Source organism: Schistocerca americana, chromosome 3 (assembly GCF_021461395.2).
Source record: "Schistocerca americana isolate TAMUIC-IGC-003095 chromosome 3, iqSchAmer2.1, whole genome shotgun sequence".
NCBI classification, from domain to species: domain Eukaryota; kingdom Metazoa; phylum Arthropoda; class Insecta; order Orthoptera; family Acrididae; genus Schistocerca; species Schistocerca americana.
Genome location: NC_060121.1, coordinates 226,257,202 through 226,273,808, shown reverse-complemented (window position 1 = coordinate 226,273,808; position 16,607 = coordinate 226,257,202). Strand labels below are relative to the sequence as shown.

Here is a 16,607-nt window from a genome sequence, read left to right as displayed (position 1 = left end):
CAAGAATACAAGTCCCTGGATCGCTTGTCTTATGCTGAGTCTCACCAAAAATACGAGAGACTCCATCCAGTGTCACTATCTTCAACTTTGGCCTTTGTTACTTCATTTCCTCCTCGTACCTTTTCCTTACTGTAGTCCCTTTCCCCTTGCCCCCCCCCCTCCTCCTCCCTCTTCCTTACCCTAGTCCCTTTCCCCTCCCCCTCCCCCTCCCCTGCCCCTGCAGTCCCACGACCTCCTGTCAGGGAGCTGCTCTCCCTCTCCAGCCAATGAAGTGCCCCCCTTCTTCGGCACCTGTCAATGGTAGGGGTCCTTCCAGGACCTCTCTCCCTGGCATCTCTAAGGCTAGAAGACTCTTACCACTACTCAGTCACGAGATGAACCATCTGTGCACCCCAAGGTCACCCACTCTCTTTTGGTTCCAGATCTTGCAGATGCCTGTACTCCCCCTATGCCCTACCCCCCTCCACCTCTGAAAGAGAAGAAGAAAAAAACAACATAAATCCCCCAGAGGTGCCATCTCCCCCCTCACAACCTGACATATTACTTATGGATGTCACCCCATCCTTGTCAGTGATGGCTACTGACCAAGTGACCTGACCTCCTCCTCAGCTTTTTTATGTCTAACCTGGACTCTCACCACACATTCTCCAATGGAATTGCTACAGATACTATTGTCACCTACTGGAAATCCAATGTCTTGTTTCCTCCTTTTTTGCATTCTGTTTTGTTCTTCAAGAAATGCATTTCCGTGATGACCACTCTGAGATGGTGAGTGAGAAAACGCTTTTTTTCTGGTCAAACTGATGTGGAATGACCCTCCTGTGAGTCACATTTGATATGGATCTGACACTCTAGAGCAATATTATAAGATGGGATGCACAAGTGTTTTTGTAAGCAGTCTGCAAAGGAGACACTGCTGTTTGTCAGTATCCTACTATTGAACTGAAGTCAGCCTCTAACTTTATCTGTGAATGAGCTATATAATCATTCCAGTTTATACCTTTCCCATTTATTATCCCTAGGTATCTGTGAATTGGCTGATTCCAATTTTGACTTATTTTGTAGTCATAACATACCGCTTTTCTTCATTGTACAAGTGCACAATTGTACATTTCTGTCTGTTTAAAACAAGGTTCCAATTACAAGTTTTATCATGATCTGACTGGACATTTGGGCTGATTTTTACAGTTTGTACTTCATTATAGAGAACTGAAATGTATCATCTGTAAAATATATGAGGTTGCTGTTAATATCTTCTGCAAGGTTATTAATATACAACATGAACAGCAAGGTCCCAATACACTTCCCTGGGATACACCTGAAGTTACTATTACTTCTGTCATTGACTCTGTACAAGATAACATGCTGCATCCTCTGTACTAAAAAATTCAGAATACACTCACAAATTTTGTTTGATACCCAAGATGATACTACTTTTGTTAACAACAATGTAATGAAAAGGGTATATTGCTACTCACCATATAGAAGAGATGTTGAATCACAGACAGGCACAACAATAGCAGTCTTTTTGTTGTCTGTCTGTGACTCAACATCTCCTCTACATGATGAGTGGCAATCTGTCCTTTTCATAATATTGTTTTATTCCTTCCTGGATTTTCCGTACTTTTGTTAATAACCTTTGATGTCGAGTCTGGTAAAATGATTTCTGAAAGCCAAGAGATACTCCCTCCACCTCATTGCTTTGATCTATGGATTTCATGATATAGTGAAACCTCCTTTTTACACTTTTCAGAGTGCTGACCCAAAAAAGTGTAAAATGCAGGAAAGTATAGGAAACACAAAAACTGTATATTTTAAAACTGTAGATTTTACACCTATTGTTCTCTGTCTATGAAGACTGCCAACATTAGTTTTTTAACTAATATTTTGTTAACAAGTTTTATTTACTGTAAAGGCTCACATTAGAACAAAAATATTTTTTTAATGTAGTTCCGTGAAAAACTTCTGTGTCCGTTTTTTATTTGCACCATTGGACATGATCAGAATGAAGAAGGAAACGTGCATTTGTGTGTGTTAGAACTCAGCTTCTGCCTTTGTTATGATCACAAAGGCAGTGTCTGAGTGATAACACATACAGATGCTTGCACAGATTGATAAAATTAGTAGAAATAGCTAACCTTAAACACGGCTCCAGGGATTGATGGAATCCCTGTCAGATTCTATACAGAATTTTCAACTGGGTAAGTTTGGATTTTAACCGTAATATACTATAGATCCCTCAAACAGTGGTTGGAAGAAAATGCAAATCATTTCCATCTACAAGAAACAGAAGTGATCCACAAAGTAACCACACACTCTCATTCATGAGTGTCGGTTGTAGAGTCTGAGTATCGCTCATCTTTGCAGTGTTGTGGGAAATAAACCGAGGCAATACATCTGTATCTTCTTTAGTGAAGGAACATTATCAAACACATTTAAGCATTTCTGCTTTTGCTTACTACTCTGTTTTGTTTCCTGTGTCATCCATGAGTGCCTGGATACTAACTTTGATGCCACTGACAGTATTTACATATAATCAGAATTGCTTCAGTTTTTGTATAAGAGCTTTCAATAAGATTCTGACATGGGATTCATTGATTGAAGGCTTCACATATTGCCCGTTTGACATTTTTCTTTCAATATCACTTCATCAATTGCCCAACGTTTTGTTTCACACAGAGGATTCAATAATAATTGTTTCTTTAGCAGCCCCCCCCCCCCCCCCCAAAAAAAATCATGAACTGTTCTATTAGATACATATCTATGTATGGAGTGCTGGGTCAGTTATCTTCTTAAATTTGTGCCACAGTTTTCCTACATGCTCCTGGTGCAAAAATAAATGTTTTGTGTTCCTTTTCAAGATATGATGTGACTGCCTCTTTATCTAACTTAATGGCCGTGTAAATCTTGGTTTGGTTTGATACCCATTGTATATTAGTAATCATCATTGCTACAACTGTGACATAGCCATGGATACCAGTTTTAATGTGGACTCCTCACAGAGGTGGAGTGTCTTTGTCGTAATTATTTTAATAGATTATCAAGATGCTTGGGCTAAACTATTATTCAAGCTAGTTTTCAGAGATATTTAGTTGCAGACAAGCACACCAAAAAGACTGCTAAACAAGTAAGCTTTCAACCAAAAAGCCTTCTGAATTGCGTGCGCGCGCGCACACGCGCGTGCACTCACACACACTCACACACACTCACACACACACACACACACACACACACACACACACACACACACACACACACGAATGCAACTCTCACACATGTCATTCTTGTCATTATTCCATCTTGGATTTGTTTGATTTACTTTTCAGGGAAATCATTTAGTGTTATTTCACAGGGTGGCTTCTCACACCGGCCATTTACAAAACTAATTATCCCAATCAGTTGTTCTATGTCTCCTCCAATAACCAGCAGTAATTGAGGAACACGTGTATTAGTCAGTTGAAGGTTCTTTAAAGTTTTTTGTTACATTTGGGAATGAGCTTGGTTGTTGATAGAAAGATTAGCTATAAGTTTCTGCCCACCGTTGCTACTGAGTCTTGCACAAACATTCTTGCTTGCAGTTTCACTTTGTCTCTTGGTGAATTTGAGTTTCTAGCTTACAATACACCATCTCTGTTTTTCTCATTAACCTGTTCTTTAGATATACAGTTTAGATTCACCCAAAAAATCTCACTGCTGTCAACTTCTGGTTTTATTCAGCTTTCTGAAACGAGTTATAAGGGCTCCACTCTGTTTTAAAGAGGGCTTCAGACTCTGGGACATTATTGCATTTGCTTCGGCAGTTGATCATTGGGATTTTAATTAATCATTGGGGAGAAGGGATCATTTATTTAGGTCTGCTAAAGCTATCCATTTCCATATTGGATGGAGAGTTGCCTAAGTTAAGAAAACCTTGCGTGCACTCTGCACATAGTCAGCCACCTGCATAACAACATCTGATGTGTACAGCAGCTCTGCAGACATATTTAGGGGCCCTGCATTTCTTTGTGAGTCATGTCGAGACAGTCACATCCTAGCTTGTCACAGAACCTTCAGAGTGTCTGGTTCAAGCCTTTTACTTGCCTCAGAAAAGAGGGTTCTGATCAGTTGTGGAATGCTTCTGATTTTGAACTTGAGCAAGGCTGATCTTTCTACCTTCTTAGCCAGTCACTAAAAGTGTGACCTTGGACATCCCGATGGAAAGTATTATTTGCTCTAATGTGCACCAGAATCTGTAGTTGGTTTCTTCCAGTTATTTCAAAAACTGCCTCAACAAGCTGAACGAGGGATACACTGGGAGTACACTAGGTGATCCTTCCAATCCCTTGCTCCCATTTGTGTAAGAGGTACTATTATTTGCCATACATTTTGTTATAACTGCGACAGGAACGGTCGCGGGGTTGCTGCTATTGAAAATGCGGGTGGGACCAAATGGGAGCGGCGTGCGAACAAACAAGACGGATGAACAGAAATGGAAGGACAAGCACAACGACAGACAACCAAGAATGACACAAAGATCAACAACAAAGTATTAAGCCAACAGGGTCACACGAGATAACCTCACAAAATCAAAACAACATCTACTCGTAAATGGAAAGTAAGCGCACACAACGTAAACACAATGTATGTTAGTGAGATATCAATCGACTCAACGTGAATACCAGACTGCCTCGCTGAGTGAGAGGCAGCCACCTAAATACACGACAGGGTGTGTCGCTATTGGCTGCTGGGACTACGTGCTCCACAGTGGCGCCCTCACATTAGGCTCGGGGTCAGGAGGCGCGCACAGCCACGGCTTACGGCGCGACTGCTGCAGAGACCTCTAGTGGTCATCAAGTTCCATGCTGTCTGGTGCGGATTCGAAACCCATGACGCTCAGTACCAGACATTTGAACTGAATAATGGTAACAAATCACCACCCTTTCCTCTGCAAGTGTTCAGTGAAGTAATACAGTAACAGTCTCAGTGCTTTCTGTAACTTGTGTTTGTAATCATAGTGCAATTCCATGTCTAAAAGGCAACAGAGTTCGTCTTTATTTACTATTTTCTTCCAAATTTTGGCATTATAATGGGTAGGGAGTGTGCTTGCTATATGCAGGTGTAGGAAGAACTGGCAGCAGTTTACAAACAGCTAGAGACTCTCTTGGACACAGTCAACTGTCTGTATGCTGTTGACTCGCAGCATAGTAGTGGTGAAGAAACTGGTGCATTGTATGGGACACCTTAAATGTCTCTTAAGTTTCTGATGAGCTCTGCTACCAAGGCACCTTTCATTCTACCTGAGTAGGGAAGCCAGACTCATCTCAGGGTGAGTGGCACTTTGTAACTTCTTTGTGTTGCTCGTGGTGGAGGTTGGATGTGAGGAATGGCCACCTGCCCTTGCCCTTTCACCTACAAGTAGTTGCCCCTTCAGCATGGTCAGGCAGGTTACATGGGAGGTGGGGGTTTGGCAGTTACTGTGAGCCTAAATATTAGGTGTATTACAGGGTATGCCTGCCGGGAGCCTCATCTGAGATGTAGTGGAAGCCCTGCCTGTGACTATTGAGGGTGCACGTTGTAGCAGTCTTCTAGTTCCGACTCATGTCAGCCCCCGTGACTCCTGTTGCTTGGATTCTAAGACTGTCCTCAGTTCTTACAGGTGCTTGGGAGAATTGATGAAAACTGCTGGCCTTGCTCACTGGCTGCAAGCAGAGATTACAATTTACAGTACTGTAGATAGAGCTGATTGGCGCCCTGTGGTTTGGAGTGATATGAAAGGTGTCAACCAGAGGCTCCATTGATTCTGTGACAGTGTTGGCTGCAGGTTTGCGGACTTGTGTTGTGTGGGTGGTGAATTATAGGATTATCTGGGATGGATCAGGGGTGCAGTACGTAGTGGAAGCAGCTACTCAGGTAGCAGAGTAGATATGGAGTGTACAAGATTTTTTTTTAGGGTAGGCAATAGTCTGAGGTCCTGTGATGAATATTCACCACTCAGTACACAGAGAGCAAAATCTGATTGCTAACAAAATAGAGGCTATATATGGTTTGAGTCTTTCCTGGCATATATATGCTGCTTCCATAGTTTTCGGGTACACTGCCAGTTTGAATCGTCAGAGGTTCAATGCTTGGCTCCAGCAGTACACCTGCGAGCCTTGGAAGTAAAATAAAGGTACTTGGTTTTAATAGGAAATTATTGAAGTATTGATAACAAAGTCTCCGAATTTACTGCCTTCCAGAAAGCTGTCATGCTCAATTTATACTCTGAGAAATGACTGAAACCTGAAGTATGAAGCTCTGAAACATTCGATGAAGTGTGGAATGTATATTGAAAAGACATGTTAGACATAACGGGAAGAGGAGAATTAATTGCAGTCAACAGAAATGTGTTTGCCAAGGTCGAAATTGAATCTGAGTGCCAAGTTACCTGGACAGGAATAACTGGCCTAGGTGAATTCAGTTTATTCATTGGATGTTTTACCATCCATCTGAGTCCGCTGTAGCAGTTGTACAATCATTCAAAGAAAGTCTACACCCAGTAGCATGGAAATACCCTCGCCATACAATATTAGTTGGAGGAAACTTTAATCTACCGAATATAGATTGGAACATCTATGGATTTGTTGCAGGTTGTACAGACAGATAGTCATGCAAAAAAGTTCTGAAAGCTTTCTCTGAAAGCTGTCTTGAACAACTGTTGCCTTAACCCAGACGTTTGCTGGAAGTCAACATCTTAAACTTCGTGGTACGGTGGATGGCAGTAATACTCTTGAGTTCTCATTGATTTCTTTCTCCCCTGCACTAGGTTACAAGACTTACCACTGACACACCACTTGAATCAAGCGGATGGGCTGTACTTGAGATACCTTTGGTATATCTGATATATGATGTTTGGTAGTTCGCTCGGCACACCCATTTGAAGCAGCTTCCACTAAATTGACAGCATTCAGAGCAATTTACAGCTGCTTACAAACAGCCGCTAACTTATCCCATGCCAGAGAACAACATTCATAGTGCTGCTGGAATCTGATGGGTTCAGTGTTCAAGTGAACACTAAACAAATAAGTCTAAATTAGCCATGCTGATTCTGGTTTACTTTCAGGATCTTCTTCTTCTTCTTCTTCTGTTGCTTCAGGGTTAGGCCTAGAGCCTGTTCCAATCTCACCATCTGTTCCTCTGTCTTCCCACACTTTTTTTTTTTTTTTTTTTTTTTTTTTTTTCCTCATGGCTAGATTACAAAGCCTTTGTGGTGGCATATGAAATACACGTTCCCTCCATTTTTCTTTGTTTTAGAGTGCCTTTCGGGTTATTGGTTGCATCCCTAATACGTAGCTTGGTAGTTCATTTCTAATTTGCTCTTTCCTGTTGCACCCTTTCACAGATCTTAGAAATTTCATTTATGATGCCTCTTAGTTTCCATAAATCATTGTTTCTCAGCATCCAACATTCTGCCCTATGTAATAGAGTGGGAACTGCCATGACTTTATTAAATTTCAGTTGTGTGTCTGTTTCCTTGTTTTACCCTTAAGTGCTCTCCTTATTGTGCTACATGTCCACTGGTAAGGTTTTTTTTCCCCATATCTTGAACATACATGTCACATCATCTATGAGTATATAAAAAATGATATGTCCTGACTGACTCATCATCGTGTAGCCCAAACTACAAAGGATAGAAATTTGAAGAGGGTGCTGATCTTGTATTGTGGGCGTTGTTTAAGAAGAGATTTTTCAAAATTCCACTTCTTAAGAGGGTGAAAAAGAGAATGACTCTCTTTGAAAAATGTTGCTATTGGAGCAATTTTGAAGCTAGAACTATGAAAATTGGTTCTCAGTTTGTCGGCCAGAAATAAAGAATTATGTCAGTGTTTTTAGAAATGTAATCCCCATAGGGTCAAACAGTTGATTTTTAAAAAATAAATCAATATTAAATAACTACCAAAGCAGTTTTAAAGCGACATCTATCAAAATTTGTTTTTGGATTCTTGCTTAGAAATAAAAAATACGTATGTCAGTGTTTTTGGAAATTTAACCCCGAAGGGGGTGAAATAGAACCTGACTGATTCATTGACTCATTGTAACTGCTAAGGATAGGACTAAGGATAGGAACTTGAAATTTGGAAAGGGCAGTGTTCTCATACTGTAGGGACAATTTAAGAAGGGATTTATTGAAATTCCACATCTAAGGGGTGAAATGAGGAATGAAAGTTTTTTTTAAAAAAATATTTCACTGTTAAAGCAGTTAAGAAGCTCAAAAATTGGTATTTGGTTTTACACTTTTTGCACAGTGTGTTGATTTACACATGAGCAATAGACATAGCAACATCAAAATTTGATTAAATAAAAACAAAATTGTGCAGACCATACAGTCAATGTGAGCCAGCAGTGGGTACCAAGCTAGTTCTGAATATTTGAATTGGCTACCTGTCCTATCAGTTTATTATCAAGAACTATTTTTGTTCAATCTGTGTGAATGTCTATAAAGGCCATGGTACATTGTGCAAGTAGTTTTCGTTGTGTTGTCAATGTTGCTTATGTATTATTGACAATGTAATGGAAACCACTTGCAGCATGTGCCTTTAGTCAGATGATGACCACCGCCTGATCAAAATGAGTTACGACATTATGAAATTGTCATGTGATTGTGCTATGAAAAATACAAGAACATAGTTAGTTGATGACTTAGTCCCCAAACCAGCATATATTTTCCTCGAAAGATTAACTATGTAACATCAGTTGATTCCACGCAGAATAGTGAAAATCGTGGTGCACCAACAAAACACATCTTACCTAAATGGCAAAGTAATCTGTTTATTGTATGACAGGATGCTCTCTCTTCAACACAGCTGTTATTTCTCATTCAATTGCACAAGTATAAAGGAATCTGAATCACTTGTGTAGTTGATACTTGTCCAAGAGGAGGTGGTTGTAGGAATCAGTATTTAGGCCTACCAACCAACACTCAGAATATTTTTGATGTGATAGTATGTAATCAGTCAGTAGGTCACTAACTTGCTTGGTGATCTTTGCTTTATCTTTCTCCTATTTGTTGGCCTACTTTAAGGAATGAATCAGAGATGGCAGAAATTCATTTAGTAGATGTCGCTTCAGAAACACATTCTTATTCTTGTGCCACAGTTATGTGCAATTTTCATAAAATTTGGATGAATGTAATTTCATTGCAGCTGCCTATGCAGTTTTTCAACAAGACATTTGTAGTTGTCTATAGGCACATTTGTTTTGCTGTCTTTTTCTTTTCTGAAATTTTTGAGGCTGTAATAACTGATCTTAAATTTTATGTGCTTCACAGGGAAAAGCGCAATCAAACTTCGGCTATCTCTAACAGAAGAGGAAGTAAAATACCGCAAAAAGAATTTTGACAGTAAGTACCATTGTGGATGGTGGTGGTGGTGGTGGTGGTGGTAGCAGTAGTAGTAGTAGTAGTAGTAGTAGTAGTAGTATGTGGTTATTGTTGTCCTATTCTAAATGCATATCATTACTTTGTAAATGCTACCAGTGATATGAAATTCTGTGCAAGTGAAAAACATCACCCAAAGTGATTGAAAGCAAATAATGGGCATATGTAGCCAGAATTAAAATTTTAGGTGTGCGTGATGATTAGGTATGACTCAAAGGCTAAGTGGATAAGTATCATTCTACAAATCCAAATAACTTGGTTTCAAATCTGAGCCATTCTTTGGATTTTTTTTTCCGACAGTTATCACTTTTCTCACCTCCGTCAATGATTCGTTAATATAAAAAATGCCAAGTTACTGTGCAGTGTGGAGCCCACATTACACTGCAGGTCTCGATAGAGGTGACTCGGTAAAACAGTCAGAGGTTGGAGGAAGGCAAGGGCATATCACTTGCCATAGTACAACTGGTTCAAATCAATCTTTGGCTTGAGGACAACTTTACATTTTACTTAATTGCAACTAACATGAGATGAATGTTGTCCCTAGCAAATAGTTGCATCTTGTCTTCACTACCACAGTTAGTAAGGCCTCCACAGTTGTCAAATTGAATGTTTTTAAGACACTGTTATTGGTATTGGAAAAAAAAGGAACCCTTACAGCCTTTATCTATGAATGCAATGGGACAGTTTCTTTCTAAGAAGTGGTTCAATGTAAGCAACAACAGTCAGTCACAGTTTATATGCACTTTTTCCCCAATATGATTCATGAAATTTATGCTATGCTGGGACATGGATCCTGATTTCTTGACTTAACAATAATAGCAGCCGCCTTAACCTTTAGGCTGTCTGAGCTCACCTCCAGACCTGACACAAACTTTCATTGTCACTGGTATTTCTACCTCTGATTTCCAAACAACTAGAATTTCCCCCACTGAGTACATGGAAAAAGCACTGCTGAGGGAACAGGTTTTGTGAAGAACGATTGATTACCTTGCCACAAGGGATATATAGCAACTGAACTTTATAATGTAAAAATCTAATGCCACACACCTAATTCATGTATCTACACCTGTGTATCTACACTATCTGCTGACATAAGGACGATTACAATGATCTGCAGGTGCCATCTTGTGTATCCCAACTTCCCATTTGCTTGCCTGATAAATTGAATGAGCATCTCTCTATAATGGGTGAGATGTCGAGCTCAAAAATAGAAGTGATGATAGTATTATCCAGTGCAAAGCTTTGGCGTAAGGTCTTCCACAAAAAAAGGAAATATGAAAATGTGTTGTGAATAGACAGAGGAGTCTTACTATTACAGAGTTGTGATTTGCTCAGAAAACTTGGAAAATTTGGAATTCTCAGGGAAAATTAATTTACAGGGTAAGTTGGGGAAGTCTGAATGACTTGAGGAATTTGGAGAGAAACTGGGAGGAGTTGACCTGACTGTTAGCAGAAAGAAATGTGCTGAGTCATTTTGTTGCAAATCAACGTGAGATTCTGCTTCAAAAACATTCATTTATGGAGTTGTACAAAGTGCTTTGATTTGTTGTGTTGTTTTGTTGCTCAATCATGGCTACCTCTGGTGTGCCCAGGGATTCAACGTCATTGCCTGTTGGTTCTCGGGTTCCAAGTCCATTTCCTGTGGCATGATTGAGAGTGTGGTAGAATTCAAACATATGCGAGAATGTACCGCTCTTATGTGGGAAATGGGTCTGGAATCTGAGAGACCATGAGCCATATTTGAACATACATCTTTTCAAGCTACAGCTCTTTTTTACTAATTTTTGTGCAAAATTAAGTTGTTGACTTTTTTGCAGTGTCATGCTTTAAATAAAAAATGACTATAGTGAGGAGACAATCTTGGTTGAAACATGTCATTGCTGTCATAGTTTATTAAAATTATCTTCCAGTAACAACAGTCTGAAGCCCATGAAGTTTATTGAATTTATCTTCCAAGTAACAACAGTGTGAAGCCCATCCTTGTGATGATTTCGCATGTAACTGAGGTTATTGCACAGTGGCACTGAATGGAGATGAATAATGGTAAAGATGTGGAGTTTGCAGGGGTGGCAATAGCTGTTTATAAATTAAAAATTTTATAAAATAATTGAAAAGCCACGATCTCTTCAATATCGTTTACTAGATGACCGGTTTCAGCATGCTGAAGGTGCCATCATCAGATCTGTGAAGGTATAACATAACAGGTTTGAGGGAGGGCTTACACAAGCTAACTATATACATTACAATTATTACAGAACCACATACCTGAAATGTGGATTAACATTTATAAAACTATATGGACATCATGGCACATGAGGCAGACCATCTGATAAAAATCATTGACACAACCAATAAAAAATAATAAAAAAACTGCACTCCTGGTTGTTCTTTCCATAAAATATAAAACTGAAGTCACCAGATGAAACTACCACTGCTCGCCTAACACCGGTCGGCATCATCACCGCCCTATTCCATGCAGGCTTACCTGCTGTGATTCTAGCGGTTCACAACTGGCCACCAGATAGCGGTGTCTAAGCAGTACACACACACAGTCTCACGGTATAACCACTCATTACTATTAAAACACAACTTTACTATAACTGCTTGTCACATACCCATGAAAAGCCCACATTTGCACATTCATTTCCTGTACGTACTGTAATCACTATAAAGTATGTCAATTACAGAGTAAAACATCTGAGGCACAGACATTATCCATTAGCACCTTACAAAACTACATATTATAATTTACATTTATTCATATAAGGATATCAGGAATATGCACGCAGGAAGCTGTTCATAACATGACTTAGGTACAATGTGACGAGCGATTAAAACCTGTGTGCTGGGCTTTACCTATCTTGGCACTATGGTCTTAGGTATTGTAAGCGCTAAAAAAGAACGTATTAACTTGCTATAAAGTCTCTCACCATCTATACATTCATTATGAGCAAGGTACGAATCAACTACGAAAACCTGCATAGGCACATGGAATTAAGGAATGCCAGGTCAGAAGCAAACCAAAGGGCACAGGAACAGGGGGGAAAGTGACATGCGGACCAAGATGCACGGTGATTCTACGTACGCTCCCATCGGCATGGCACTTGTTTCGTCCATGGGCCTCACCGAATGGGGAATAATGAAAAACCATAATACTACTATACCGAAAACCCAAGCGTTCTGGCTTCATACACAAATATGTCTGTAAAATATAAAAATAAATAAAATAAGAATGTAACGAAGGAACGCTTGGCGGGCAATGGCAATTATCGAGTAAAGTTTTACTGGCTGAGCTGGCCAACTACACTTCAAACCTTATAACAAGTATTTACTTTACCAAGGTAGACCCTAGGTGGAGTCACTGTGCATCTTGGTCTGCATGTCATTTTCCCCCCTGTTCCTGAGCCCTTCGGTTTGCTCCTGACCTGGCATTCCTTAATTCCATGTGCCTATGCAAGTTTTCGTAGTTGATTCATACCTTGCTCATAACGATTGTATAGGTGGTGAGAGACTTTATAGCAAGTTAATATGTTCTTTTTTAGCGCTTACAATACCTAAGACCACAGTGCCTAGACAGGTAAAGCCCAGCATACAGGTTATAATCGCTCGTCACATTTTGCCGAAGTTGTGTTATGAACAGCTTTTTGTGTGCATATGCCTGACGTACTTATATGAATAAAGGTAAACTATAATATGTAGTTTTGTAAGGTGCTAATGGGTAATGTCTGTGCCTCAGATGCTTTTACTTTGTAATTGATGTAGTGTATAGTGATTATAGTATGTACAGGAAATGTATGTGCAAATGTGGGCTTTGCGTGGGTATGTGACAAGCAGATATAGTAAAGTTGTGTTTTAGTAGTAATGAGTGGTTATACTGTAGGGCTGTGTGTGCGCTGCTTGGACACCGCTATCTGGTGGCCAGTTGTGAACTGCTAGAATCACAGCAGGTAAGCCTGTGTGGAATAGGGCATTGGTGATGCTGACCAGTGTTAGGCAAGCAATGGTAGTTCTGGTGACTTCAGTTTTATATTTTATGGAAAGAACGACCATGGGAGCAGTTTTTTATTATTTTTTATTGGTTGTGACAGTGATTTTTATCACATGGTTTGCCTCATGTGCCATGATGTCAATATGGTTTTATAAATGTTAATCCACATTTTAGGTATGTGGTTCTGTAATAATTGTAATGTATATAGTTAACTCATGTAAGCCCTCCCTCAAACCTGCTATGTTATACCTTCAGAGTGCTGAAAACGGTCATCTAGTAAATGATATTGAAGTGATTGTGGCTTTTCAATTATTTTAAAAACAGAGTGATCGCCCCACGACACACCATGTATTCGCTGTAAAAATTTTATGAAGTTGTAAATAATCCCCCCCCCCCCCCCCCCTTATGAAGTTGTAAATAATCCCCCCCCCCCCCCCCCCCCCACACACACACACACACACTTTTTCTGCGATGTCATTAGTTTTGTCAGTCAGACTGAGAAAGCCCTACAGAAGAATTAGGAGCAGTCTCCAAATTATTTGGACAAATATAGCCCACGTGCCTCTATTTGCCATTGTGGCTGCATGTTTTCAATTGCTTACTCTATAATTTTGGTACTAGGATGTATTTCAGTTTGAAAATTGTGTATGGCATTTTATTTGCCACTGTTCAGAAAGATATGAGTGTGTTGTTGGCATGAATATTCTGTTTTCTTCTACTGTAGAACTACCAGACTTATTCACCAGGAAATTTGTAGTTGGCAGCTTTACCTTCACTTCATTTGATAGTGTAGCAAGAAACAAATTATGTCTTTTCAGAATTGGTTAGTTTCTAATATGAACTGCGCAGATATTTTGAAACAATTACTACTAGTCCAGAATGCCAGCAGCTGAATGATTGAATAATGTAGAGTGTTTTTATAGCATGAGTTTTCATGGTATAATTAAAACCTATAATGAAACATTTTGAATTATCTGCAGTAACAGTTTTACAACATATTCAGATTGAAAATTATTTCTTGAACAGCAAAATATGTCTTGAATAACATTAAAATTTCCAGTTGCATACCTATTCTTTTCAATCATAGCTGAACTGGGAATAATCACTAGTAAATCATGGGACCAGGCAAAAAAATTGCTTGAAAATGTTTTGGGCATGCAAGCAGATTGATTGATCATTATAGAAGTATTTTTGACAGCATAACATGCTGTCATCATGATGTTATGCCTGCTGACTGACATCCTGGATCAGTGAGTGTGATATACAGTGATGAAAACAAAAATTGCAACACCAAGAAGCAGTTGTGCAATATAAACAAAGTTGATAGGTGTGTTTCTACATCTGAAAGATGCTGTGTATTCAGATTTAGCACCAGTTGCATAATAGTGATGCTAATAAGGCCACTATGAGGATACAAATCAGGTTTGATTTAAATACGTGCTACATATAATGGGTGTGAGACTGGACTTAGTGCAGCTATTAATCAAGAATGCCTGTGAGGCGACAGACGTCATTGTCAGCACCTTACTGAGTTTGATCGAGGTCATGTAATGAGGCTACGAGAAGCTGGATGTTGCTTCTGTGATGCTGCAGAAAGATTTGCCGGGAAGTAGCCACTACATAATTGCTGGCAGTGTGGTCACGAGAATGTACGGTTGCAAGAAGACCGATCTCCAGATGGCCATATGGCGCTACCAAAAGGGAAGGCAATCTTGTTTGCCGTATGGCTCTGTTGCACTGTACTGTATCTGCAGCAGCAATTCGAGCAACAGTTGGCACCACAGTGACACAACAAACTGTTACAAATTAGATACTTCCAACAGCAGGTCCCAGCTAGATGCCATGTAGTGTGCATTCCACTGAACCCAAACCACCACCATTTGCACCTTCAGTCATGTCATGTGAGGTATCATTGGAAGGTACGATCGAGGTCTTTTGTGTTTTCTGATGAAAGCTGGTTCTGCCTCGGTGCCAGTGATGGGCGTGTGTTGACTGGAAGCAAGTCAGTTGTGGACCTGCACCCAACTTGTCCAGATGCTATACACACTGGACTGAAAACTGGAGTTATGGTCTGGGATGCGATTTTGTTATGACCTCAGTATCTTTGCTATATGGTGAGTAGCAAATTTTCTTTTCGTAATATGATTTGACCTATTGTGCTGCCATTTGTGAACAGTATTCCAGGGGTGTTTCCAAACAGGATAACGCTCACCAACATACCATTGTTGTAACCCAAAGTTAGATCAGTTATTAGCAGTAATGTATCAGCATTTCAAATCTGCAATACTTATCTCGCACTTGCATTGACATGTGATCTTGCAATGTTAATCACTTAAATATGCTACCTAGACAAATGTATTTCTGAAATTTTATTACTCTAAATTAATTAATTGTTGTTGTTGCAAATTTTTTCCCTTCAGTAAATGTACCAGGCATCTCCCCTCCTCCAATGCTTTTATGGAATGTGCACTATGCCAGCGTGGTGGGGTCTCGTGCTTGGGAATTGAGTGGCGGACCTCAATCTGCGCTTCACTCAGTGTTCAGTTTCTGCTGCATTTGGAGCATTTTCAGTGCTGTAGCCTGCACTTGACTAAGTTGAAATCCATCGTCCTTGTTGATGAATCTCTCATATAGCTGGATTTAGACAGCCTCCTTGTGTACAGTCCCAATAGCGGGATGTGTTTTGAAGAATTTTTGTATCTTCGTATTTCATTTTGTGGTTGCTTTCAAGGCAGTGTTTAGAAACTGCTGATTTTGTTGACTGTTGGAGGTCATTGTGTCGTTTATGTTCTGTGCACCTTTCTTCAATTTGTGAATGGTTTGTCCAGCATATGCATTCTCACACTCACATTGTACGTAATTCACTCCAGATTTCTGGTGTCCCAGGTCGTCTTTTACTGTCTCTAAAAAGGAATTTTGTCTTTGCTGGTGAGCGGTACATGCATTTGATATTTTTTATGGTAAAACACTATCAGTTTTTTGAGATGTCTTGTCCAAATTTGGAATGTAGGCTATCTTTTTCGGTTGGTGTAGTCTTTTGCCTGAAGGTGCACTGATTTTGTCAGTTGCTATAGCCGTTTTTCTGGAACATGTCCTTCAGGTGGTCCAGTTTAGGTTTCAAGCTTTGTTCATCAGAGATCACACAATCTCTGTGGACCTGCGTGTTTAGCGCTCCTTCCCTTTATGATGGGTGGTGTCAACTAGAGGCGTGAAGATTCTGGTCCATGT

General features: G+C 39.8%; 1 protein-coding gene across 1 annotated transcript in view; it reads left to right on the top strand.

Annotated features, from left to right (window-relative positions):
- LOC124605988 (transcriptional regulator ATRX homolog) overlaps nt 1-16,607 on the top strand; it is a 493,634-nt gene that overhangs the window by 40,422 nt on the left and 436,605 nt on the right. Inside the window, exon 3 of the mRNA XM_047137952.1 lies at nt 9,284-9,355. Coding sequence (XP_046993908.1) covers nt 9,284-9,355 — 72 coding nt within the window. The remainder of the gene's footprint in view (nt 1-9,283; nt 9,356-16,607) is intronic.